The sequence below is a fragment of the Chroicocephalus ridibundus genome, chromosome 6, assembly GCF_963924245.1.
Source record: "Chroicocephalus ridibundus chromosome 6, bChrRid1.1, whole genome shotgun sequence".
Lineage (NCBI taxonomy): Eukaryota > Metazoa > Chordata > Aves > Charadriiformes > Laridae > Chroicocephalus > Chroicocephalus ridibundus.
In genome coordinates this window covers 36,300,541-36,325,815 of record NC_086289.1, presented here as the reverse complement: position 1 = coordinate 36,325,815, position 25,275 = coordinate 36,300,541, and the positions used below count along the sequence as shown (strand labels likewise).

Below are 25,275 nucleotides of genomic sequence, written 5' to 3'. Positions count from 1 at the left end.
ATTAATATTAAAGCTGTTAGGACAGTAAGGATGGGCAAATATATTCTATATCCTAATTTTACATAAGTTAATAAAAAGTGATTGTTGTTAGTTCCTTATATGCAATTGCCATTTTCTTTTTACTTCATATTGGTTAAGTTTCATGTATTTGATGTTTAAAAAGAAAACACCTTTATAAGAATGCCTGGATTCTTCTTACCTCACAAATGAGACCCTATAATTACGAATGTATTTTAGTAGGAATTCCATCTTTTGGCCTCTACATAGGCAAAGCTCCTACTAACATCAATGAGAAAGCTTGCTGCAGTAGTATCTGCTAAATTAACTCTCTCTACTCAGTAAAACTAAATATAAAAACCTTAGTATAACACTGCAGAAAGAAAAAAAACCACAGAAGTGGATATGTGGTGCCGGCTCAAATAAGTTTGGGGCTTCTCACTGCTTTTCTCTCGCATTCGTTACTAAAAGCAGTAAACAAACTTGCTTAGCAACATGGTGTGAAATTCTAAACAAGTAGCGCCCATTTTCAAAGCATTTTCTAGATATTACTATCTGTAAATGTATGGACAACCAGCAAACACTGACAACAGATTTCTGGAATTCGCAAAGACATCTCAATTATTTCAATGCCAACCTTACATACAGCAAGCGCAAGTATTCAAGAAAGCTTCTAATTCAGTAGTAAATACAAATAATATCAAATAAACTATACGCCTGGAACAGGAAACCAGTGTTTGTTTCAGAATGCTGTAACTTCATTGAGAACACCTAAACAACGTATCAATATGCCTATGTATCTGACCTTCATCTATACATACGCATTTTCCCTCCTTCCCACAAGCTATGTTACTTTTACTGATTATTTTATGACATTTTTGATCACAGACATATTTTCTACCTTAAGTAGCTCCACCTCTAAATCCACTGAAGTGGAACACCAGCAGTGCACTAAAACATGCAGTGACAGTCAAGATCTACAAATAAATAGCGATTCAAAACATGCAAAACCCCTTCAAAACTACTGTCATCACTAGCTTCAGCCCCAAAGTTTTGGGGAGTTGGGTTGTGGGGGCAAAGAATAGCATGATAGCGCTGCTGGGCGAGTAGCACAGCAGTCCTGAGAAGAAGGTGGACGGGTGGGAGAGGGAGCAGCACCGAAATAAGGGAGCTCTGCAGGAACAGGGGGGCAAGGGACAGAGAGCGTCTCTGCATCCCATCCAGCTTACTCTGCACCACAGGAAAAAGTCCACAAGGGACAGGCTTCAACACCCCCAGAAACTGGCTGGAAAAATTAAGGATCAGAAAATTACTAGAGTGAGATTAATAATTTACAGACCATTTACAAAGGCCGCCTTTGTTAGGACTCTGGACAAAAAATGCCTACACACATGAGTAGCCTTAGCAGTACTGTACGAATAAAATATGGAAGTGCTTCATATGTTCACACGAGTGCTGGAAAGGCTGCACGTGGAAGTGCGCTACTAAATTACAACCATAATCACACCTGTGCACATCAATTGAGGTACATAAGCCTATCAAGAGCAAAAAAGATTTAATCCCATTTAGACAGACATCCATCCATCTTGAAAAAGGTCAAAATTAGAAGAACATTTCTTCCAAAAAATGCCTAGATTTTTTTTAAAATAAGTTAACAGCCAAGCTACTTATTTTTTAAAATAAAAGTTAACTAATTTGTGTAGGCCTCTCATACCAAAAGTAAGCTCTCCCTATCAAAAAAAGGGGAGAGAAAGGCACATAAGAAATAGGCAGACACTTTCAACCAGTACTCAAAGAAATTTTAATTGGTATTTACTGAAGGAATATGTTCCAAGGTGATAATGTCCCTTTAAAAACACAAAGAATAAGATAAGTATTTCCTGGATAACATCCTTTCCAACTTGCATTGCACCATTCTGTCTTCTTCCTCTGTAAAATTCCACTGCAGTGCAATTCCATCCATTGACTTGCTCATATCTTACTTTAAAGGGAAAAAAAAAAAAGTAATAAAATTGAATTTCTTCCAGCTAAATATTCTGGCAGACATTTTGCACTAAAAACATACACCATAATTTAGAATAGATGTCCAAAATCAGTTCAATCCATGCTCACTCAAAGCATTATCATGAACATTAGCAGTTATTTTCCTTAACTCTTGTTAACACATGTAAGAGCTCGAAAAAAAAGAAGTGTATTTTTAATTATTTTAAGCAGAAAAACTAAAACTGCATCATAAAAAGAGCAACAACAGGTCTGCCAAACCAACTTTATATTTTAAAGTTGCTTTTGATAAGGAAAACTATGCTTTGCATGTGCGGAGGAGAAAAATTAAGAGAGTGCTCAAGTATATATCTGCAGCTTTGATGGAAATGAAGCTTTTACTCGTTCCTAATATGATGTTTATAAGCAAACCAAAAGTTCTAGATACTGAGTCATCTCTGGCATTAGGCTTGGCTTAAACTGAACAAATTTTACAGAGTTTAGCAGGCATCGTTCACACTTTTCTGGCACACACGATTACCATTATAGTGTTTATGCACAAACACGCAAACAGAATCAGTCAAAGAATGTGCATGCAGTTACAATACTCACTTAGCACTGCATATATTATTCTGTCTCTTCCTTTTTCTTTTTTTTTTTTTTTAATCTTCATCAATGCAGCAAACATCTGCAGCCATCCAAATGGTAGCTTTGACTCCACAGAACCTAGTGGAAAGTCCATGGACTCTACTTCTTCATCAGCTGTATCTCGATCTGTGGGAGGTTTCCTTACTGGTGCCATCATTGTCTGTACTTGATAACCATAGATTTCCCTGACAATATGATCCCATGTTGAACTGTCCTGTTCTGCTAAGCTCAGTGTTAATAAACTCACACGTGACAGCAAGCATTTCCCCACCGTTAAGGAGAGGTGCATTCCACTGCCCAAATTCAGTGAGAACACTGCAAAGTGGCTACAAGGAAAAGTACAGCAAGTGAAGTAGGGCGTATAATGCCTTTTGAAATGCAGGCGAACGAATTTTTAAGTATGAATCCCTTCTCTATAGACTTTCCATTATCAGGAATAAAATGAGGGAATTGTCTGCTTAACTAGGGAAAACGCACAATATAAACGGTAAGGAAAACCATCAGTATATTCCCTCCTTAGTATCCATTACTATGAACTCACAAAGACTCTTTCTTCAATGAGCATTTGCTTGCTAGAAGTGATGAATATTTCAGATGTGCTTTCAAAATAAACATGGAGAACCTAATGCAGTATTTATGGCACAGAAGAATTTCCTGAGTGACTCCTCCTACAATAACCAGAAAGGAGCACTAAAACGTAAGTGTGAAAAATGACAAATAGTAAACAAAAGGTACAGTATAATAGCACCAATCACTTTTAATCTTAATGTCTATATCTGTCTCACATATTTTCAACAAGAAAGCATTGCTTATTTTCACTCTGTACAGAAGAATTGGTAAATATGTTGGTCCTAAGAAGCACAATTAGAAAGAGCACTCGCCCTCCAAGTAAATAAATGTGCTTCTATAAAAGTTAGGAGGATTAGAGAAACACTAGCTCCATGTATTATTGGAAGACAGTACTACTACAAATCCTCCTCTTTAAGAAAGTTTACAATACTGTCTGAAGCAAAATACAAGTGAAAAAGTAGAAAGGAAATATTCTGTTAAAATTTTGAAAGTGTCAATGATCGGATGCCCTCAATCACAATCGATCATTAAATTAAAGGTCAAATTCGATAGATATGACAATACCACCTTACATGGCAGTCCCACCAATAACAGAAGCCAGATTAGAGAGTCATACCAGAATGTCATATTTCTAAGAACGCCCTTGTAAAGAAGTCTGCAAAATATGTAGCTTTTTCTAAGTTTACTGCAGCTGACAGAGATATGAAACCTAACTCAAGATGACCAACCTCCCCCTCCTCCCCTAAGAAAAACAGAGGAAAACCCCACCAACGGCCAACCTAGATGTTTCATGAGATGCCTTCAGGAGTACCATGCCTTACTTAGTGTACGCAAGTGAATCAACTCTTCAGCACCACAAAACAAAGACAAATACTAGAAAACACAAAGAACAGTACCAAAACCCAAGGAGGAAACACTGCAGAATCAATTCAGCAAAGGAAAAGTCAAACCAGAAATAAACACAAGTCCAATGACTAACATATGATATCATGCACACACAAAACCAGACAAGCCTTCCCATTTAAGAGCCAAGAAAAAAAAAAAAAAACAACTCTTCAGAAGGCTTTTTGGAAAGGAGAGGAATGACAGCATCATATTACACAGCAACCTGCCCTGCCATCAAATCAGAAACAGTGGTAAAATGAACTTAAAGAGAAAAATCTGAAGAGCCACTATGAACCCCTACTGTAAACAGATGCCTGATACAACATATCTGCCTAGCACAAAAAACCCAAGATTTTTCACACTTTGACAGAACAGGTGTCATACCAGTTACACGTTACAAAACTAAATGACTCATCTACAAACAGTCCTTATTTTGCACGCTACTATCAACTTAACTGCACAAAACATATAATGAACAAATGATAAAGTTTTAACATAACTATGCGCTACATTACAAGAGAAGCAGTAATTAAAATGAGGATTTAAAAGCATATCCATGACAATGAAAAATGCTAATTTTTTAATGGATTGATTTAATGAAAGAAAAAAAAAGCACTTGGTTGTACAGTCACAATTACTGTTAGCACACAGTGAGGTGGTTTGCACAACCACTCCCACATGAAAAGACAGACACCCTTGATGCTGGACATACTTGCAAGTCAAATAAGGTTATTTGCTCCTTGCTTAATCTTAAACTTTTAACTTTGCTTTGTCTGACAAAATTATAACTCCTTTAAGCAAGTTTCTGTAACATGCAATAGTGAAGACGAAACCGGTAAGAAATTGAGATGTTTTCAAATAAAGTTACACTACAGACATTCAGCGTTTATCAAATCCACTATGTCCAATACCTTCCGAAACTTTAATGCAATGAAACAACACTAAACTACCTTATACTACATTTAGCTGGTATAAGAGAACAGTTCTACAAAGTAAGTTTAACAGCATATGTTTTTTTCCTCCCTTCCCTTAGCTTCATCTCACATGTACCATCCATCTTACTTGAACCATCCATCCTCCAACATGTTAGTTTGAAACAACAGAATGACTTATTTCTATTCAAAATATGCTAAAGACTAACTGAAAGATGCAATATCAACATGCTACCTTTTACTTTTTTTAAACAACATTAGCCATGAGTGTAGTAAGTCTGTATTTTGTTATGAAACCGAAAACATTTCCATTTGAAACACAAATCTTTTGTTACCATGAAAGATAGCCATCTTAAAAATCTCGAAGGAACACGTTACCACGTGAAACTGAAGGCTGTTTTAAGTTTACAGAATTTTCAGTTTCACTTGAGATGTTCTAAACTTTAAAGAAAAAAGGAAATCAAAACTATAGTAATGTAGACATAAAATTTCTGCTTTTGTTAATTTGGTTTTCGTTATCACATTGACTTCTTGCATTGAATTTAAGATGCCATAAAACCTGTATACCAAAAACCCCCACCAACATTTGACTGTTCCCTATGAAAGTATGAAACCGAGAACAGAGGAAATTAAAGTCAATCTTCAATACAACAGAAAGCAAACTTTTTGGTCTGCAGACTTGTGCAGAAAGATTCAAATATGTATACAACATGCTGGAGAAAAAGAGGGGGGGGGGGGGGGGGAAAGAACATGTTCTGTGCTTTTAAAAAATTAGCTAATCTCCTGAATAGCTGGAAAGCGCCGCTTCCCAGAAATTAACCCTTTGGTCTCCTAATCTGTATGACAAGAAAATGCTGCTTAAAATGGGAGGGGATAAATATTAAAGCGATCACCGGTTACCTTTAAAACTCTTTGCTTCCTCCTCTGAGGTCTTTTGTTTTCAGTTAGAACCTAAAAAAACATCAAATCGCAGAATAAGTTGCGGTCACAAAGGCAAGGCACCCTCCGCTTTTTTATTATCGAACTGCAATATTTCTTAAAAATACCCGGAATGCTTTACATGCGGCACTTTGGCGGGCTGCCGGCGGAGCCTCTACGCGGCCCCTCCGCCGCCACCACCACCCCCGCGGACGGCGACGCCGGAGACGGCGGAGGGGAGAGGCCCGGCCGCCCCCCCGCAGCCGGCCTCGCTGCTGCCCCGCATTCCTCACAGCGGCGCCCACCGGGCGGCCATCTTGCTTCCTGCCGCAGCGCCGCCCTCCTCCCGCCGGCGGTGGCGCGGCCGGGCGGGCGCGAGCCTCGTGCGCCCGCGCCCCCGCCCCCTCCCTCGCGGACGGGCGCGCGCGCGCCCCGGCCCTGCCCAAACAAAGGGTCTCCTTGTGCGGGGGCGCCGCGGCCGCCCGCAAGAGGCGGAACGGACTCTCCGCGCCCGCCGGATGCGGAGCCGCCGCACGGCGGTTGCGGGGGAGGTGGCGGGGGGGGGGGTGACAGCACCCACCCGGGCGGCGGTGGCGGCTGCCGCATGCGGGGGTCAGGCGAGGACACGGGGCCCGGCGCGCGTGCACGCGTGCCTCCATGCACATGCCTGCCTTGGTGTGGAGGGACTACCGGCACTGGCCCCCGGACCGGGAGCCCAGCACCCGGTGGGCTGGCCAGGACCCTGCCCACCTACGTGCCACCTACAGGGGTCTCCGTCCCATCCTACAGCGCCTAACACAAACAGGCCACCCTGTAATCCTGAAATGCAACTATTTTCCCCCATCTCCACCGTCATCTGGATGGGAGAAGGATGGAGGGGTCACCGCCAGACCACCAGTTCCCCGGCCGAGCCCTGCTCTGTCTCACAGCCACCGGCCAAGCCTGGACCACAGCCAGCTAACGAGGTACCTAATGCACAACCAGCCACCCACCAGAACCACTCACAGGTTGGCATCTCTGCCAGAAAGTTGGCCATGGATTTCTGGACCTACACATGCAAAAAAAAAAAAAAAAAAAACAAAAAAAACCAAAAAACCCAAAAAACCCACAAACCTACAAGAACATCCTTTCAAGCTGATTGAAAACCGTTTTCTTTATCTACTGCTAAATTGCAAGCGTAATTCCTCTCCAGTCACTGGTGCAAACGTGCGGACACACAACCCATCCTGCAGCATTATCAATCAAGAGAAAGCTGTTGCCCATTCTTGTTCTCTGGTGCTACCTTGTACTTAAACTCCTCATTTGTTGCACCAGAATACTGTATCAAACAGGATTTAGGATCAGGTAAAATAAAAGTATGGATTTGTAATGTTTTCCTAAAATACCACAAGTCTGCAAGGGCCTTTAAGCGTAATAAAAACAAGAGAGGTACATACACTTGGTGATCTGATTTTTCTTCGCAGTTTTGGCTACTTAAGATGCTTTACAGTCCAGAAAAAAAAATACTAAAACCCCCCATATTTATTTTGTCTGCTTAGAAACCTAAGACCCAGTATTCTGATTTAATCCCCAAGTTGTTGCATGCACTGGACAGCATTTAAGCCATAGTTTCAGGTTTCCTTGTTAGTCAGGCAGTTTCCCCTCCTCTTAAGATGGGTCCTCATACACAAGGAAGAAAAGAGATCTCTTCAAATAAAAATTTCTCTGTAAAAGCTGCAAGAACCAGCGCAGGAAATAAGGAGTGGTGAACAGGCAGCTTTTTAAACACATCCTCTGAAATTAACTAGACCCCAAACTAACCCATTTCCCTGTCATTTAGGCTGCATTATAGTCCACGCCCGAATGGCAAAGAAGTGTGAGTTGCAACTATTTTTACACACCCATGGAGCAAGTGGCTGTGTAAAAGGTAAGAGTAAACTGCACTACTCCAAGCCCTTGCTCTGCATCCTCAGAGCTCACTGTTCACGGCTTTGCTCAGCTCTGCCACACATTACCAAACTCCTCCAGCCCATGCCCTGTTCCCTCACAAAACTTGCAAGTTTCATGTTCAAGAGGAGCATTTTTATGTGCGCCCATTTTAAAATTTAACTGGCTTAAATATTTCTGGAGTCTATTATAATATAAATACCACAAAGCCTAAATTTCTTTATTATAACTAGGTCTGGCTAGAAAACAATAATTCCATTTTGCCTTTTTTTTTTTTTTTTTTTTTGAGATTTCGACATTTGGTTGTGTTCCAAAAGCAGAGCAAACCTTTCAAAAATTCAAGTGGAGACAGATGGGATGTGGGAGAGCAAAGTTCAAGCCCCTGGTCTGCATGAAGCAAAAAGCCTTAATCATCAAGCTGCTCTAGTAATTCTTTCCCCCTTTTTAAGTTTTAAGCAGAAATTTCATTCAGAACCTTGAGAAACCTCCCCCCAAAAATAGTCACACTGAGACAGATAGTAGCTGTGAAAGCTTTCTGTTAAATCAGCATTTTCCATTCAAGGAATGGCTTACTGGAAAGTTCCCAACCAACCCTAATTGCAGCATCCTTTTTAAATATGTCTGGGATTTCGGCGGCATGTTAAAAACCCACAAGCAAGCAGGCCCTCATTGTTATTTAATATTTCCATGTTGCTCAGATTACAGCTATTAAATAAGTTGTCTCAAGACACCTTTGGCCAACCAAGTGAACTTACACTCAGTGTCCTGATTTTTTTTTTTTTTTTTTCCAGTTTGACGACTCCAGGTCCCACTATATCTAACATGGTCCGTTACCTAATACAAATTAAAGCTCTCCCCAGCAGATGCTTTCAGCCCAGGTTGAGCATCTTAAAATGAGCAGGGAACCCTCTTGGACTGAAAGCATCTCCCGTGCACCACAATCAGCTCAACTGAGGACTGCAAACAAGCATGTTCGTCTGGAGCGTCTGCTGCTACACCTGCGATGTCCACCTGCGCAAAACAGGAATCCTTTTTCCAAGGAGAAGATAACAGAAATGATGGACCACCTTCCCTATCTACCTTCTGATTTTGGAGCCTACGAAATCCTTGCCCCATATTGCAACACATCCAGACAGCCTTGACATGCGTGACGATGCAACGGCAGCAAAGCAGACCGCTTCTGGAAATGAAATATGCTTTTTGGTAGAAAATAGCTGTGAAATAGCCTTCAGTAACTGCTATACTGCTTCAGAAAACAGCAGTCTTGGAAAGACAAGACAAAAATGTGGAAGCATCACACACTCGTCTATGTAAACTTGTCAAACTCTCTTTTCACTGTGAAGCGTTCCCGCATTATTCATTCTGAGAGGGACAGTAACCCAAAATAAAGCCTTTTTCCTCTTCTTTTCAAAGCTTGCTTACATTTTTTTTATTTACCAGGCTGCTCTTTCAAAAACTTCAGTACGTAAAAGATTTTTTTTTCCCCGTACATATTTTAGAATTTTCTCTTTACCAGCTCCTGACCAAGCAGCCACAGCGTGAATCCCTCAGGAAGAGGGGCATTATGTATAACGATATTGCTACGCAGAGGGGCTGGGAACTAAAGCCCACACCACTTTATCCAGACTTTCACGATGTCACGTCCCTGCAAAACCCATTACATTCAGCAAGGTAAAGTATCACCGAAGGTTTATGAGGATGTTATTTTTAAGTGGTATTTTTCAAGTCCAATGTAGTTTTCAAATCTTTATGTGGATTCTGTGTGAATTAATGAAAATAACAGTAACGTAACTAATACCACCTCAAAACACGCAACCAATACTCTCCTAGGGTTGAATGCTTGTGCACACATGGGCATGTGTGTTGGAATATGCACTTCAGTCTGCATTCACGGCTTCTACCAGCCAGGCCTTACTCCCTATAACTGTAAATCCATGTTAAGTTCTTACAGAAAACCGACACTTTTTTTTTTTTTAAGCAGCACGCAAGGACTGACAACCCCTGCACCAGCTACCCAACAGGCATCTAATGTCCAGAGCTCTCATTGACTTCATTGCGACTTTAATCAGAATGAGAAGGGATAATTCCCTTTAAGGCAAAACATCAATGTTTAAACGATGCTCACGCAGAGCATGTCTATCCCTTACACTCTCCTCCCAGTGAATCACCTCCAAAAAATGCTCACATTCCACCAACATGAGAGATGCATGACTCGTCCGAACAAGGAATGCACCAAAGCCAACCTCACTCCTCTTAATTATTATGTTCACTTTCTATACCATGGACAGAGACCTACAGGTTTGGGTTTTTCCCAGCTGCCCTCTGTTTAAAACACATCACTGTCATAGAAGTCCCAGCTGTTGCAGTCCCAGTCCTACCAGTTTGGGAAAACACAAAGGGATTCCCTTCTGGAGTCCTACATACAATGTTATCTAAAGGACAGCTGCTGAACAGAGTGATATAGTATTTCCCATCCCCCCAAACCTCCCCCTGTACCTCAACATCTTTAATGAGCTCTCCTAACATATCTACATTGTAGAAAAAAACTTTCCTCTTTCATTTTCTTAGAGCACAGTTTCTAGAGATTACAAGCAAGGCAAGGTTTGTTTCTAGGAATATCTGAAAAGGCACCAGGCTTCATTCAAATACAATTTTATAAGAAAATACCTGACATGTTCTTGAATGTCAGGAATACTTCATTTCCTCCACGCAGTACTCTGAAACTTCATACAAAATTTAACGAGAAATGAAGGAGGCCTCTGGCGCAGCTCTAAACGCGTTGTACAAAATGTAACCATTTCAATAAAATAAAAGCACACCATAAAAAAGCTGCCAATGAAAAGATTCAAAACAAGGAATCTCTCATAAAGAAAGCAAAAGGAGCACCCAGAGAGGACAAAGGTGAAGGGGCAAAGCTAATCTGCAAGGAGAAGGTCAGCCCGAGCAACAAGAAAAGAAGTATGTTTAGCCTGGAAAACAAAGGTTGACAGAAAAGCTAAAGTGCTTCCTTTCACCCACCCTGCCAAAACCCTTTTTAAAACATGGCTTTTAGATCACTTCCTACCTCAACTCCGCCAATTCTCTCCCATGAGCTTCTTCAATCCCCACTGCCTAAATACACAAAAGGACGTAATGTCGCTACTCTTTAGCTGTAAAAAGTCAGGACTAGTCTTCTATAACCTTTATTGTTTTAATATATAACTTAAGTTACATTATAGCTGTCCCATGCCTCACTTTTTTTTTTTTTAAAAAGAGTATTTAGGACACAGTTAAGATACAAAGAGATTTTTGAATGAACCCTGAGCCAAGCTGTTTAAACCTACTTCCCTAAACATTATAATTTAAAATATACTTCCCCCACAAGGGGGAATATATCATATGTATCACTGCTACAGGACTTTTATTTCTGCTTGCCTACCTTAAAAACAGAACAGACTTCTCTGCAAACCCTGGTAAGCACAGGACAGAGAGTGGTGAAAACAGGAGGTCTCCCGAGATCTCCGCAGCTGACGGGAATTCCTACCTGCTGTAAGAACACGCAGTTTTAATGAAACTGCTATCAAGGAAAGGTTTGCACGTGCATTCTCCCCAGCTTGAACTATTCCACTCAGGAGTACACGCTGGTGCAGAGACTTGAACCTGAGTTTCCCACATCCCAAGGCAAATGTCCCAGTGACGTAACTCCTGAGACAGCATCTCCCCCTCCGCGGCTCAGGTACCGCTGGATCATATGAAGCAGAATGCTTCCAGTGGGACGTGGTGGCACAGAGGCTAACTCTGCAGCTCACAGGTCAGGGAATTCAGCTGGGATGTGGGAAATCTATGTTCAACTCCCTACTTACCTGATTTAAAGCCTGATCTTGAACTGAAATCTCTCAGAAGGTCAGTGCTGTTATCACAGGGGCATACAGACTGTCTTTTCCCCTCCTCTTTGTTCCAAAAGTAATGACCTGGGTTATAAAAGGCTGATGGATCAGAAAAATGAGTAAGAAACACAGAAAAAGAAACTATGTATGAGGGATATGGTAAAAGACAAAGGGAGACAGGCAGAAGTGGTGAAATGAGAGAAACAGAAGAATAGACAATTAGAAAGGCAGAGAGATGTGAAAGGGGAAAATGCAGCTACAATTTGGTCCTGAAGTTTATAAATTTATTTCCACCAAACCTGTCATCACAAGCAAATTACTTTAACTGAATTAAAGAGCAAACAGCCTGCCTTCCTTTGCTTTTCAACCTTAAGTATTTTGAAATAGACACCCTCCCTAACAATTCACTGTCTCCTAAGACTACCCTCATTCTCCCCCCTCCCCACATTTTGCACTTAAATCTTTCTCATCTCATCTTTCTGCCCTCAATTAATTCACTGTCTCATCCAATATCTGGAACACAGAGCTAAAGCCATACTTACCTCTGATTTTATGCATTTACACAGCAGAAACAAGAATAACTCCATCTCACTTTAATCTACACCTCTATAGATGACAAGAGAAAGTTACTGTACAACCTGTTAGCTCCAACAGTAACCCTAAAGCTCTCTAAAGCATAGAGTGACCAGCATTTCCCTTTGCAGAATCTTAAGACGTACCTCAAGCCTCAAAAGAGTGACTTCATTTGCAACTTCTTTGGCTTACCTCAAAAGGTAGCATGACTGGCGGCGGTGGCTTTTTCAGTTCTTCACATTTTCTCTTTTTACATATCCGGTGACTAGTTTTGCGTTTCCTGCAACAGCTGCATTCTTCACAATTTGTCTTCCGCAGACAGGGCTCACAGACTCCACAACGCCTTCGTTTCTTTTTCTCTAGCATAGGCAGCAGAGATGAATATGGAGCAGGGTAATCACCAGCTGGATTTTTAAGAGACGATGGCCCCGAGGCCTCAACTGCTTCAGCGCTGCCGCTCACATTGCCCTGAACCAAATTCAAGCTTACTCCGACACTTCCCAGCTGTGATGAATAATCATTATGCTGCAGTCTTGAGTCAGCTGGCAAATCTGCATTTATGGCTTTTCCTGAGGCAAGAGCAGAGATTTCCATGCTTGAAGGCAACTCGGAAAGAAAACCTTCAGAGAATTGTCCAGACCTTTCACCAGAGATTTTATCAACTGGGCTTTTTTCTAAATCTGGAGATAAAGTGGGGACATAACCTGAATTCAAAATCAATGTCTCTGCATCAATGCATTTAACAAGCTGTTCGATGTCCTCCACTTCAATATTGTTTAAAGAGGTATCAGAAACTGGTTCACATACTGTAAATATGTTTTTTGAGTCAGATTCTGAATTCTCTTTTGTACAGCTCAAATCCAAATTTGAGTCAAGTTCTTTGTCAACGGGTACAAAATCCACAATCAGTTTCATGTGGGATTCTGCAAGTGAGCTAGCACCTTCAAAATGTAAAAGTGAATTTGATTCAGTGGCAGCTACGTAGCCGGAATTTGAACCAACGTCTTTATTCTCAGACTCTAAATCCCAGCCTGCCTTCAAGCAGGACTCTGCAAGTGAGCTTGCATCTTCTAATAAATGTTCTTGTGAGTTAAACTCAGAGGTAACTACAGGTGCAGAATTTGAGCCTTGTTCTTCACTGTATAGCACCAGGTCCGACTCTGCCTCGATGGGGGATTTGGCAAGTGGGACCGACTCTTCTAACAGTACTGCTGAGCTGAGGTCTGAGGTATCAACAGAACTGGAGTCAGGTTCTTTACTGTTAGGCACCAGATCGAAGGGAGCCTCTGCACACACCTTCGAGTTTGATTCAGAGGTGATTACGGAGTCAGAAGGAGAAGACGGAAGCACAAGCGCAGCATCTTCGACGAATGCTTCAGCTGAACTACCCGTATCGAGGTCGCTGGGTGTCTGCTCACAGGGCAGGTCTTCGTGCTTACCTTTTACCTCTGATGCTTCTGTATCACCATCAGTTACCTGGCTGCTTGGAATGGAGTCATTTGTTGCAGGTATTTCTACCTCTTCTTCTTGACTGGCACATGTGGTAGCAGGCTCTTCGCCTACACTACAAGGAGTATCTTTGACAGGCAGAGGAGCTAACTCGTTTTGTGCTAAATCTTGTTTCAAAACTCTTTCGCCTGCTTCAATGTTTTTTTCTTCTACTACTGCCAGGGCTTCTTGTTCCTGTTTTTCCTTTGTTTCTAGCCTTTTTTGTGCTGCAGCTTTCCTGGGTTTTGCAACTGTTGGAGTTTGTGACAATCTACGGGAGAATGATCGGTTACGGAGAGACATTGTAAAGCCATTGATGTTGAAAGAATCCTGGTTATGAAAGAGGATATTGTCAGCTTTCTCCAAACTCACCCAAGACGCTCCAGACAAGGTTCTGGTTACACTGCTCCTGAGAAGTCTACCTGAAGAGCTCATGATTGGTTTCTTTTCCTGCTGTTTTTTCTTAACGTCTTTTTCTTGCGCTGGCTTTTTGCCTTTTCCAGAACTAACAGCTTTTGTGGAAGTCTTTGTGGTTTTCTTTCTCACTTGGCTAGATTTCTTCTTGCCCTGGTTAGTTTTCCTTTTGCCTAACTCTTCCTTTTTGACTAATCTGGAAGGCCTCGCGTGGTGAGCCATGGCTGTGGAGTAGTAGAAATGTTAAGAGGAGAGATGGAAAAAAATCATGAGCTCTTGAGAGAACTTTTCAACAGAAAACTGCATATTCCCATTGCTGCTCTCTGTGGTGACACAGCGTTAACTCTGAAATGGAAAAAGATACAAAACAGAGTTAATACCATCCTAATTAATGAAGGGTGCACACGTATAAAATGGGTGCACCAATTAAAATATTTAAAAATACACAGGAAGAATCAGAAATACTGGTATTGGACTTTATGTTCAATTAATACAAAAGTTTTGAAAATATTAGTGTATTGCAAAATGGAAAGCTTGCCTAAATGCCTATAGCACAAATGAAGAAGAAAACAGAGCTCAAATGACAAGGCAACACCACATGTTTACTCTTTTATGTCAATTCCAAGAAGTTTGAATTTTCTCAACCTTATTAACAGTTCATTAACTACCCCTTCCCTTGAGTAAGAACGGGTAAAGTTTACACATCCATAGCTTTGTGTTCAACAGCGTATCTATTGCTGTAAGGACATTCAGGGAGAAAAAAAGAACAAAAGTGAGTTTACTCTGTGTGTATTTGTGTGTGTGCACTCACACACCACCACCACGGCATCTTGCATTCTTTTACCATCCATTGGCTGCCCACCATGGTACAATTCCAGATAAAACAGGAGAAGTAACTAGCTCCCTGAAGATGTCTAACTTGTGTTACTCACAAGGGAATTGGACCAGGGAAGAACCGCTTTTCCCAGTGTTATCTCCCAGGATAACATACCAGTGTGCTGTATTACTGCAAGCCTTGACTCCGTCCTGTCTGGCTGTACCAAATGTACTACGCAGGCAGTCATCTCTGCTTTATCATTATGACTACTAACATATCTGCCTTCAACAAAATACCACACATTCATCCTAAGCTTTTGTCCCCAAACACAACTATGATGCAGAAGTCCCCCAACACCCTGAATACATTTCAGTCATCCCAGAAGATAAAACAGACGCTTCATGCTCCAAATCAATTTCCTTCAAGGTGGGCTGGCATTATTAAATGTAAAGCAATCCTCATAACTACATAGTTTTTAAGCACATGGGGCTTTCAAGTTCCTGTAGAAAGCTTTTAAAGCTTTATTTAGCTGTTTGAATAGATCAGGTGGGCAGACAAGGGCAGCCTAAAAATGGGAGCATGAAGAGCAAGAGGCTATGTAGTCTCAGGCAGGAAGGTGTCTTCCCTTCGTTGTCGATCCTTTGAACTCTTTAAGCCCAAATCAAATCACCTGCAGGCCACCTGCACCTCACTGATGGGAAGAGGGAAAGAAAAAGAAGAACAAGAAACACGACGATGATATCTAAAATTCTGACCTCTAAAGGAAGTAACAACAAAACAAAAAAAAAGGGGATCCTGGCTTCTAAAGGAATTAGAAAAGGGAAGAAGGGTGCTACCAGGCTCCTGACACCACCACTCCTTCCTATGATCTTAACCCCACCTTGAAGCCAGCAGGGTGACTTTATGGAGGCCGCACTTACCCACAGCCTGGTCTGAGCTCTGCTGAAGTTGGGGAAAGCTATGCTAGTGCAGCCCAGTCTATTTAACACCCCAGAAATGTTTAATGGTCAGCAGCGAGCTTCCTTCTGACTGTCTCAGCCCTGAGTAGGCTACCCAGTGGCCACTGTACCTACCAAGGCTAACAGTAACACCCCAAACTCCTTTCGAATGGCTTACTCAAAACATTTGGAAGCCTAGCTCTTGTTTGTTCAGCAGTAGTTAGCCAACTGCTGCCATGTACTACAACATATAAACCAAGTATCTTACCTAAACATGCTGTGATTACTCTGTATCATATCATAGAATGGTTTAGGTTGGAAGGGACCTTAAAGATCATCTAGTTCCAACCCCCCTGCCTTGGGCAGGGACGCCTCCCACTAGATCAGGTCGCCCAAAGCCCCATCCAGCCTGGCCTTGAACACTTCCATATCTTCATATTACATATCAAGTGAACATTATTACTGAGACAGGAGTTTTTTCCACGTGCTCAAATACGTGCTCTATTCTAGAGCCAGCATTGCTGTACAAGACAAGGCTAAACACACTTGTAAGGTCAGATCCGAAAACAATGCCCAGGAAACACACAGTAAACAAGCCAACAGCATCCCTGCTCCATCACAGCAGAACATCCAACTTGGAGAGACTAAATGGACACGTGTAGTTGTTTATAGTTGTGGGCAATGCTTCACAGGCCACAGAAAGACCTGAACAGCTCCCACAGAAGCACTCTATAAAAGTTGGGTCAGACACTGAAATAGCAAAACAAATACAAAGCTGAAACAAAGGTAATCTGAGTGCTTTCCTCCCCCTACCCTCCTCTGGAGATGTGTGGGGGAAGGGAGACATGGGCATTACCTCTCACTCCATGAACCGAGTGTCAAAGAGGGCATCGCCATCACATCAAGCGGGTCCATGAAATAGTTGTTGGCAGCCTGCAAAAAAGCTTCCCCAGTTTCTGGTGGTTTTGACAGAGACTGGGCTCCTCATTCCAAAGGATAGCCTGGAGGGCCACAAAACCAGTTGGAAGCAAGCAGTGTATCTGTAGCCATTAGCAGCTGGCCCTACATAACAGTGGCAGGAGAGGAAATACCAGCTACCTTCAGAGACTACAGCCAGGAGAGCAAGGAAGAAAGCAAGCAAACAACAAGAAGGGCCAGGCGATGTGGGAATGTGTGAACCAGGAGGGGAAGCAAAGAGATAAAGTTTTTTCTCTTTATCAGGCTTTAAACAGAGGAGAGAAAACAGGAGATCTGGAGTAGGAACAGAGATTGGATTTTTGAAGATACTGCATGTGTATAATGCTTTGCTCATATTACTTTTCTACATAAGTAGAGAATATTACTTCTCTACATAAGTTGCCATTGCTGTAGTAAAAGTCTGGGAAGCATGATTATCAAAATTATCAATTGGAAGTTTCACTTATAACAATTTTGTAATTTTTTTTTAAATCATCATTATAGTTACATGATGATACGTCTTCACCTGCATTTGGAAATTGCAACACGGTTGCTTCATGACTGAAGAAGCAAGACCATCCTGGGTTGCTTCGTGTTGTTTGGTTTTTTTTAATAGAGAAAAACGTACCTGTCTGGCAAGAATGTAGAATAGTAAAAACCTAAAGTATTACTTCTTTTCAGAGCCAAAGTTAGAGGCTGTGAACATTGAGTGGCTGAAGACTTCCCTTTTTCTTGGCAAACAAAGAATATTTGTAGGAAATTGACTGGCATTTAAATGCTATGTTAAAGAAGATGGCTAAGGCTGCTAGTATTTGTCTTGCTAAGAGATGACAATACAGGAGCACAAAAACAGCAACAGTTTTATCCATTTTGTTTCAATTTTGTCACTGGAGTGAATTCAGGTTTTTCAGAAGAGATCTGGGCGATAGACCCCTAAAGGAAAATATTTTTTTTTCCTTTTCAATTAATACTGACTTCAGTTATATCTGTCTGGGACTCTGCGAACCTGACCCCCAAGGTGGCTGTAAGCTCTTGGGAGAAATGCCGGTCAGCAAGAGATCTTTGCTTCCCTTAAAGAAAGCCCATAATCTTGATCCATACTAGTCCGCCGCAATAACCTTAACTGCTAGATAAAAAACATCTAACATTTTTTAAAATATAAAGTGTCTAATAAAACTGAATTATGTTGTTATTTCTTTGTTTACTCCTCCATTTTAGGACCAAAATATTAGGTAGCTACAAGTTCAGTATTCAAGTTTTGTTTTCTGTAACACTAGGAGATATTTTACCTTCCCTTTTCCATTTAAAACACTGATAATGACTCTGTTGATGCCTGCAGCAGCTGCTAATTGCCTCATGTCACTTCATAAGGACAACAAATGGCTGTATCATATTGGTCACATTTCATAGCGAGAAATTAATTATGTTTCCAAAATATTTATGTGGACTTAGCAAGATTATCAAACATAAACCTCCTGGTGCAATATAATAATTTGGCAGTTTTCCATCATCCTGGAGAGAAACAAACTTACTTCAATGGTCTCTTCTGAAAGCCAAATCAGGTGGGACCCCCCATACCCTCCCTGAAAGCAGAGGACAGGCGTCTCTATGAAGTAAAGCGGGTAATAGGTACAGGAGGGTTTGCAGGGAACTGCCCCAGATAATAACAGTGCATCCCGAAGCTGTTTGTTACTTGAGCTGACTTATCTCTCCTAATTCATGTGCAAAGCTGAAAGCTGGTTTTAAGGCCAGTTGCTTAAGTTTCGCTCATTCACAGTAATAAATCTGGAGCAATCCCACTGACTGCTATAATCCTCAACAAATACTGCTAAAAACCTAATCAAGGGCTAAATCTTTTAGTCCCATCTTGGTCAAAATTCCAAACAATTATAACGAGAATTTTGCCTACAAAGTAATTGGAGAATTTAACCCCATACTACTGGAATGCCTCCAGAAAAAAAGGAAAAAAAAACCCCACACAAAAAAACCCCAACACACAACAAACTGATGCACCCCCCGCTTATTTACTTTCCCTTTACACAAAAGGATAAAACAAAAAAGCAAGTTTTCCTTTTAGACGTAGCGTCCATCAGGATTCTGTTCGATAACTTGATTCTTGTTGGAAGATGGGGGGGGGGGAAAGAGATTAAAAGATGTGTTCTCACAAAGTGGTGGCAGTTTTTTTAATGGCATCATGAAAGAGAGCAAGTGACCCCAGAACACGCACAGCTGCATGGGGGGGGAAAAATGACCCAGCTAGGACTAGCTGCGCCTGGTTTCACTACAATCAGATGCATTAATTAAATACATTTTGTTTCAGTGTTTAGGTATCTTTCTAAAAGTCACTTGAGATTGGCCTGGTAGTGAAACAAGACCCGGAAGCTTCCATAAAAACCACTTAGTAACACTTTGACTTAGAAGTTGTCACACAAGCTCAGGTCAACAACTTTGAATTGAAAAGCATCTCATCTTCTGGCAACAAATGCTCTAGAGGAAGGTGCAAGAGACACCAGAGCAGACACACATTAGAAAATTTTACCCTCATGTTAGGTGTAAAAGTTTTTTTTCCATAGTCTTTTCAGGATTATGTCATATCATCTGCGTATTCTTACCAGCCGCGCAAACACCAACCTGCTTTTCAATCTTGCCTGCTTCCCTGCGTCTACTGATTGCTCTGTACCACACTTTGTATATGAAAAGAAGGGAAATGGGTTAGGAGGATGGAATCAGCTTTAATTTTCCTTTTCCCCCCTTCTTTAATCCTCGAGTACCCATTTGGTTTTAGTTAAGAAATAAAAATGAACCTTCTCATCTGCCTTCTCAGTACCATCAGTTATTTCATAGTCTTGTAAAGAGGCCTCCCCAAGCTCCCTCTGCAGAGGCACCCCAAGGCCTATCCCCCTTACTCACCACCCTGCAGCCCCCCAGACCTCTCCTCCCCCAGTCCTTTTTCCAGTGGTGTCTCTATAACCTCATGTGCCATTCAAAAATACTGTTTTCCATTTTACCATGTATAAGTTTTCTGCTTTACTTTATAGGATTATGCCACTCAAGGCAATCAGGCATATTTTATCCATGTATATTAAACTTTGACTTAAGTCATAACTGCAAATCTGGGACAGGCACTACAGGATGCCACCTCAGTTTCTCCCAGACAAAGACGTATGCTCAAAGCATAATCCTTCTCCCACTGACTTCAACAACACACCATGATGTTGAGCAGACCAACCACCAAGGCCTTCATCCTAAATTTTTGTCCTCACCGGACCTGGAAGGCCACCTTTTGTGGCTTTGAGGATAAGTCTGGATAAGGCAAGACTGCCACCATGTCCTACTTCCCTCCACTGTGTGAGGAGCTGAAGGCTGCTGTGAAATAGTGCTCTCAATTAATTCAGCAAGAGATGTCAATGTTTAGCATTTTGCAATGTCATGACTTCAGCTTGCACCTTGGAGCCTGCACAGTGAATGTGGAAGATAAAAAAATACCATCAAAAAAAGCCCTCCTGGTTTAGGGAAAGCTCTATTACAATGTTTTTTAACAAAAAAAAAAAACCAAAAAAACAGTGTGGCAAGGAACCACACATGATTAAGCCACAAAACCAGATTAAGCCTCAGACAAACAACTGGCACCAAAAATCCATTGTGAAGACTCACACCGCATGTGCGAGTATCCTCCCTCCAGCCCAGGCAGGGGCACAGGCTTGCTTTAACCTCTGTTCAGTGCAGCCAAACATTGACCTTAACAGGGTGAATGCTAAAAAGTAAAGATACCAAGTAATTTCTAAGGGTTCACCAAACGAAAGCCCCTTTCCACCATAACACTCCAGGTATTTTTTAATACAAAAAAAGCAAGCAAAGGAAACCAACCAACCCCTCTCGGCTAATCATATGCCCCTCTAATTCTGCATTTATGCTGTTTTAAACACTGCATTTCTTTTTGATAAAATTTGACTCCATTCTTCAGGGGTTTTGCCTTTTCTCAACAAAAAAAAAAAACACCAAAAAAACCAAAAACCCACACTAACTGAATCACCTTATCTCAAACTCAATTAAAAGAAAGGGGAGGTGGAGGGAATAACCTTCAGGCAAAGATTAAGCCTGGAAAATTTCAGCCTGAAAGGTGTTTTGAAATGTAAGTAACTGAAAACAGAAAGCAGGATGGAAATGCTTAGGCCAGCTTTAAAAATCACGGGTAGCACGCCTGACACAATAACACACTATCTGTGGGGATTCTGAATTATTACACAGTGAAGACTTAGGTCTTACAGAAACCCTTAATATCAGAAGGTTCCTTGGTACGTCTCACCTTGAATTCTTCCCCCATTATCTGCTTTGAGGAACGCGGCCTGCCCTTGTCTCCTCCAAGCACAACCAACCCCCCTGTCCAGGAGGGCCAAGCTTCATCCCGAGAGCAACCACCACCCGCCCTTGCACTGCCAGAGAAACTAACTGCTTCTGAAAAGCACAAACCAGCCTTCTTCCTCCTTTACAGTCAGGGCCGACCAGGCTACCTGCTCAATTTCACCCAGACCAAGAATAAACACTAAATTTTCTGGATTCAATCTCTACTCCTAATTCTTGTGGACTGACATTAATGAAAACAAGGTGATCACTGCACAGGATAGCCTTCTGCCTCTCCACAAGAGTACCTTAAAAATAGTACTAAGCACGACTAAGAAGAGCTACTATTTGGAGGATTTTTTTTTTATTATTATTATTTTCACAGGTTTCTCCATTGTCTTTAAAATTTAAAGAGACACCTTTGCCCTGGAAGTCTGCTCAGTCACGTTTAAATATCTAACGCTGCAAGCGCATCTTTGCCCATGTTTGCCATTGCTGCATTAAAGCTTCTAGAAAGAGGTCCATGCTGGTGCATCTGCCCCGGCCAGCTTGTTTACACAGGCCGACTCTCACCACGGGTGTCCATGATACTGGTGTGCTGCTGCCCTGTTCCCGATGCCTACTTGCATGCTCCCCTCTCCTCCTTAAAGCAGTAGCATCTCACCACGCTAGAGTGCTACTACCTCACCGACATGCCAAGTGATGCAGACCACATCTCTCTTTAAAAATCTTTGGGGTACAGGCCAGGCACACGATTGGCACGACTCCTTTGACTACGGCTGTGCCCGGTCCCTTTGCAAATCCAGCACACTTCAGCACTCCTCAGCAGCTATCCCTTTCTAAGCTTAAATGGTCCTGCCTCCCAGCAGGCCGCCTGATCCTTTTTTTCCTTACCCATCCCATTCGGCGAATGGCATCCTTCTCCCTTGACTCCATCCCGATCCCGGCAGGGACCATCCCCGCCAGCACCAAACCTCCAGTTGCCACAAGGACCACCACCTCCTCTTCTCCCCCAGCTCCAAGAGCAGCTGAGTGGGCACTCGGCGCCCAGGAGCACCTCGAGGGGTTGCAGAGCTCTAGTTCCTTTACTGCAGGCTGGCCGACCCCGGGGGGGGAGAAGGGGGGAAGGGAAGAGGCAGGCAGGGCCCGCCTCGGGGGGGGAGGCAGCGGCTCCTCGTGGCCCGGCCCCACCGCTGGCTGTGCCCCCCAAAGCCCCAGGAGCCCTCCCCGGGGGCTGCAGACAATGGGGTCGCTCCAGCGGAAAGCCGCACCCCCCCGCCCAGGGACGCCCCCCCCCCGGCCCCGCACACCGGCGGCACCTCCAAAGCGTGATGCTGCTGCTGCGCAGCCCTCGCCCCTTTTCCTTGCGCGGGGGGGGAAGTCTGCGGGGGTTTTCCGGCTGGCCGGGGGCCCCGGCTGCCGGGCAGGGTCCCTTTAATTGTTCCCTGCTCTCCGCAGAGGCTGCAGGCAGTTTCTCCTCGCCTGGCGGGTTTTTCCAGGCAGGCTCTGGCCGCTGCAGCGCAAACACGCTCCAGCACAGCCAGGGAGACCGGACTTTTTCGCTCTTTCGGCCAACAAACTGCGTTTTGCATTTGAATAACCCACACCCCCCAGCCCGCCTGCGTTCCTCCCTCCCTCCCCCGCCTCGAAACGGCCCCAAAGGGGGTGCCCCTGCCTCCCCCCTCCCCACTAGTTCAACTTTGCAACGAGCAAAGCGAGAGGGGAAGGGGGGAGAAATAGGGGGAAGTGGTAAAAAAAATAAGGGGGGGGGGTCCTAAAGCAGAGGTCCCCGTCGCCCGCACCCTCCACCCTTCCCCCCGGGACCCGTCCCACGCACGTACCGGGGCTCTCGGGAAGGGGCGATGCTGGCATGGTCCGAGCAAGGGGGGGGGCGGTTCACGGCCCTGGCCCCCACGGGCGGGCGGCTCCCATGGCGCGACGAGCCCAGGCGCGGGAGAGGGAGTCCCGGGCCGCCAAACGTGCTCTGGGCGGCGGCGGCAGCGCCTCGCCCCTGGCCGGACCCTCCAGGAGGGAGCGGGGAGGGGGGGGGGGCGGCTCGGCGGGGCGCTCGCCGCACCGAGCCCTCCCGGCAGGCGGCAAAACGCGCCCTGGATCCCCGCGGATGGAGCGGGATTCGCCGCCCCCCTGCCTTCTCCCCCCACCACCACCCCAACTCACCCACGCCCCCGCGCTGCAGGGGGGGGACACCGGGGAACGGGAGGGTGGCGGCCGTCCCTCCTCGGCTGTGTCTCCTCCCCAGCCGGAGTGCCAGGCTGGGAACGCCGGGGATTATTTAACAACAAAAATATAAATAAAATGACGATAACAAGAGAAAAGGCAAATTATTCCGTTCCTTGCAGAGGCTGCGGTTTGACGCCGTGTGCCGCCCGACCAGCAACCAACCTCAAAACCAGGACAGGAGGTGACACCCTCTGAAATCATCCCTTTTTTTAGGCTGGAAGTGGGAAAGTTTGGTCAGCGGTGAGGGGCCAAACCCCCTGCCCCTTACACGTGCCATCGTGGAGGACCCCAAAACACAGGTGTCCACCCGGGCCTAGACACCCTGTTAGTGGAGCAAAGAAACCCAGAAGCATGGGGAGATGCTGACTGAGAGGAGGAAGAGCTGCTGAGCCACTGTCTCCCTCCTGCAAGGAGGAAAATAATAATAATAATCATGAGCCTTGCTCACCCCATCCCCCACCCGATCCATTAAGAGCTGCTGATGATATTTGCTGCTCCTTCCCCAGAGGGAAGCAAAATGTTATGGTAAGAGGAAGAGGGGGTCCAGCCTTCTTACACAACTCATTACCACTACAGCCTTTTGTCAGAGTGGAAAGCAGGCCACCAAGTCTAATGTCGCTTCAGACTGGAAAACAGATGTTGGAAATGGGATCTAGAAACGATATACCCTAGCAATACTTTTTTTAAAAAAAAACACAAAACAACCAACTTCATTATTATTAAGTCTCTAGTTGTTGTAGTATAAAGGACTTCAAGTGAGAACTAACCCATTCAAATGCGAACCTGCAGAGAGGCTTTTCTACCACATACAAGTGAGCAGGACTGTCTACATCCACTCCTAAGAAGATGCTTTAAATGCCAGTGTTTTGCTAACTATTTTAATTGACATGTGGGAAAGGCAAAGCAGCAGCACAGATCTGCTTGGCTTATTGTTCCTGCTGCAGCTCCCTGCTAGCGGGTAGGTACCCCCTCACCAATTTGTACCTCCACGCTCTTCTCCCCTTTATTTCCTTGCAGTGGAAAAGGAATACAGTCTGGGAATCTTCGCCAAGCTCACAGGCATTTGGGATGCAACAAGGTGAAACCAACAACACATACACCTGAATTTTGAACCTAATTTTGAGCCTAATCAGCTCTCAGCTGATGACAGCTAATTTTAGCAACGCACATGAGTTCTTTGCTGGGCGTAACTACACCATCTCCTCCTCAGTCTGGCAGTTTGCTGAAAAGACTGCTTTTCCAGAGGGCTGGATATCAAGGCTTCTGCCATTTCAAAGACCTGCCCTGCTAAAAGAAGAGGTAACACAAGCTACTTTTATAAGATAAAATAATAGAGAATCTGAGAAGTAAAAGAACTATTGCTATCCAAGCTCTGTATGCAGCAAGAGCAGAAGGAACTGGAACTTCATGATAAAGCTCCACATAAGCTGAGTCTGTTTCTTGGGAAGATGGTAATAAGTTGGAAGTTGTGGGCTTGAACAAAACACAGAGCCAAAAATGAGTAACTCGGAGGAAAGCAACAAGTAAGGAAGGCTAAGGCTTGGTTACAATAAGTGGGTTAATAGGAGCACCCAAACACCAACGTGTATGATCATGGCTCCATTAAAAAACATGCTAAAGGCTAGGAAGCAAATAAGAATTAACAATTTTTCATTTTCACAGCCACAGACATAAATGCTCATGATCTTTTTCAACAATAATAAACATCCTAGGAAGCGAGTAGCACCAGGTGACAATCTTTCCTGGCAACACTAAGATACTCAGCCTACCAAGACATGCTGAGT

At 43.5% G+C, this 25,275-nt stretch overlaps 1 protein-coding gene across 3 annotated transcripts in view; it reads right to left on the bottom strand.

Annotated features, from left to right (window-relative positions):
• The window catches only part of TET1 (tet methylcytosine dioxygenase 1), a 70,467-nt gene extending 47,218 nt beyond the window's left edge, over nt 1-23,249 (bottom strand). For 2 of the 3 annotated variants that reach the window (XM_063337395.1, XM_063337397.1), the window contains exons 1-3: nt 23,092-23,249; nt 12,488-14,542; nt 5,913-5,963 (exon numbers count right to left, since the gene is read on the bottom strand). In XM_063337395.1, coding sequence (XP_063193465.1) covers nt 5,913-5,963; nt 12,488-14,419 — 1,983 coding nt within the window. In that variant the 5' untranslated portion in view covers nt 14,420-14,542; nt 23,092-23,249. The remainder of the gene's footprint in view (nt 1-5,912; nt 5,964-12,487; nt 14,543-23,091) is intronic. The other variant, XM_063337396.1, reaches the window with a different exon arrangement.
• Between the last annotated feature and the right edge of the window lie 2,026 nt (nt 23,250-25,275).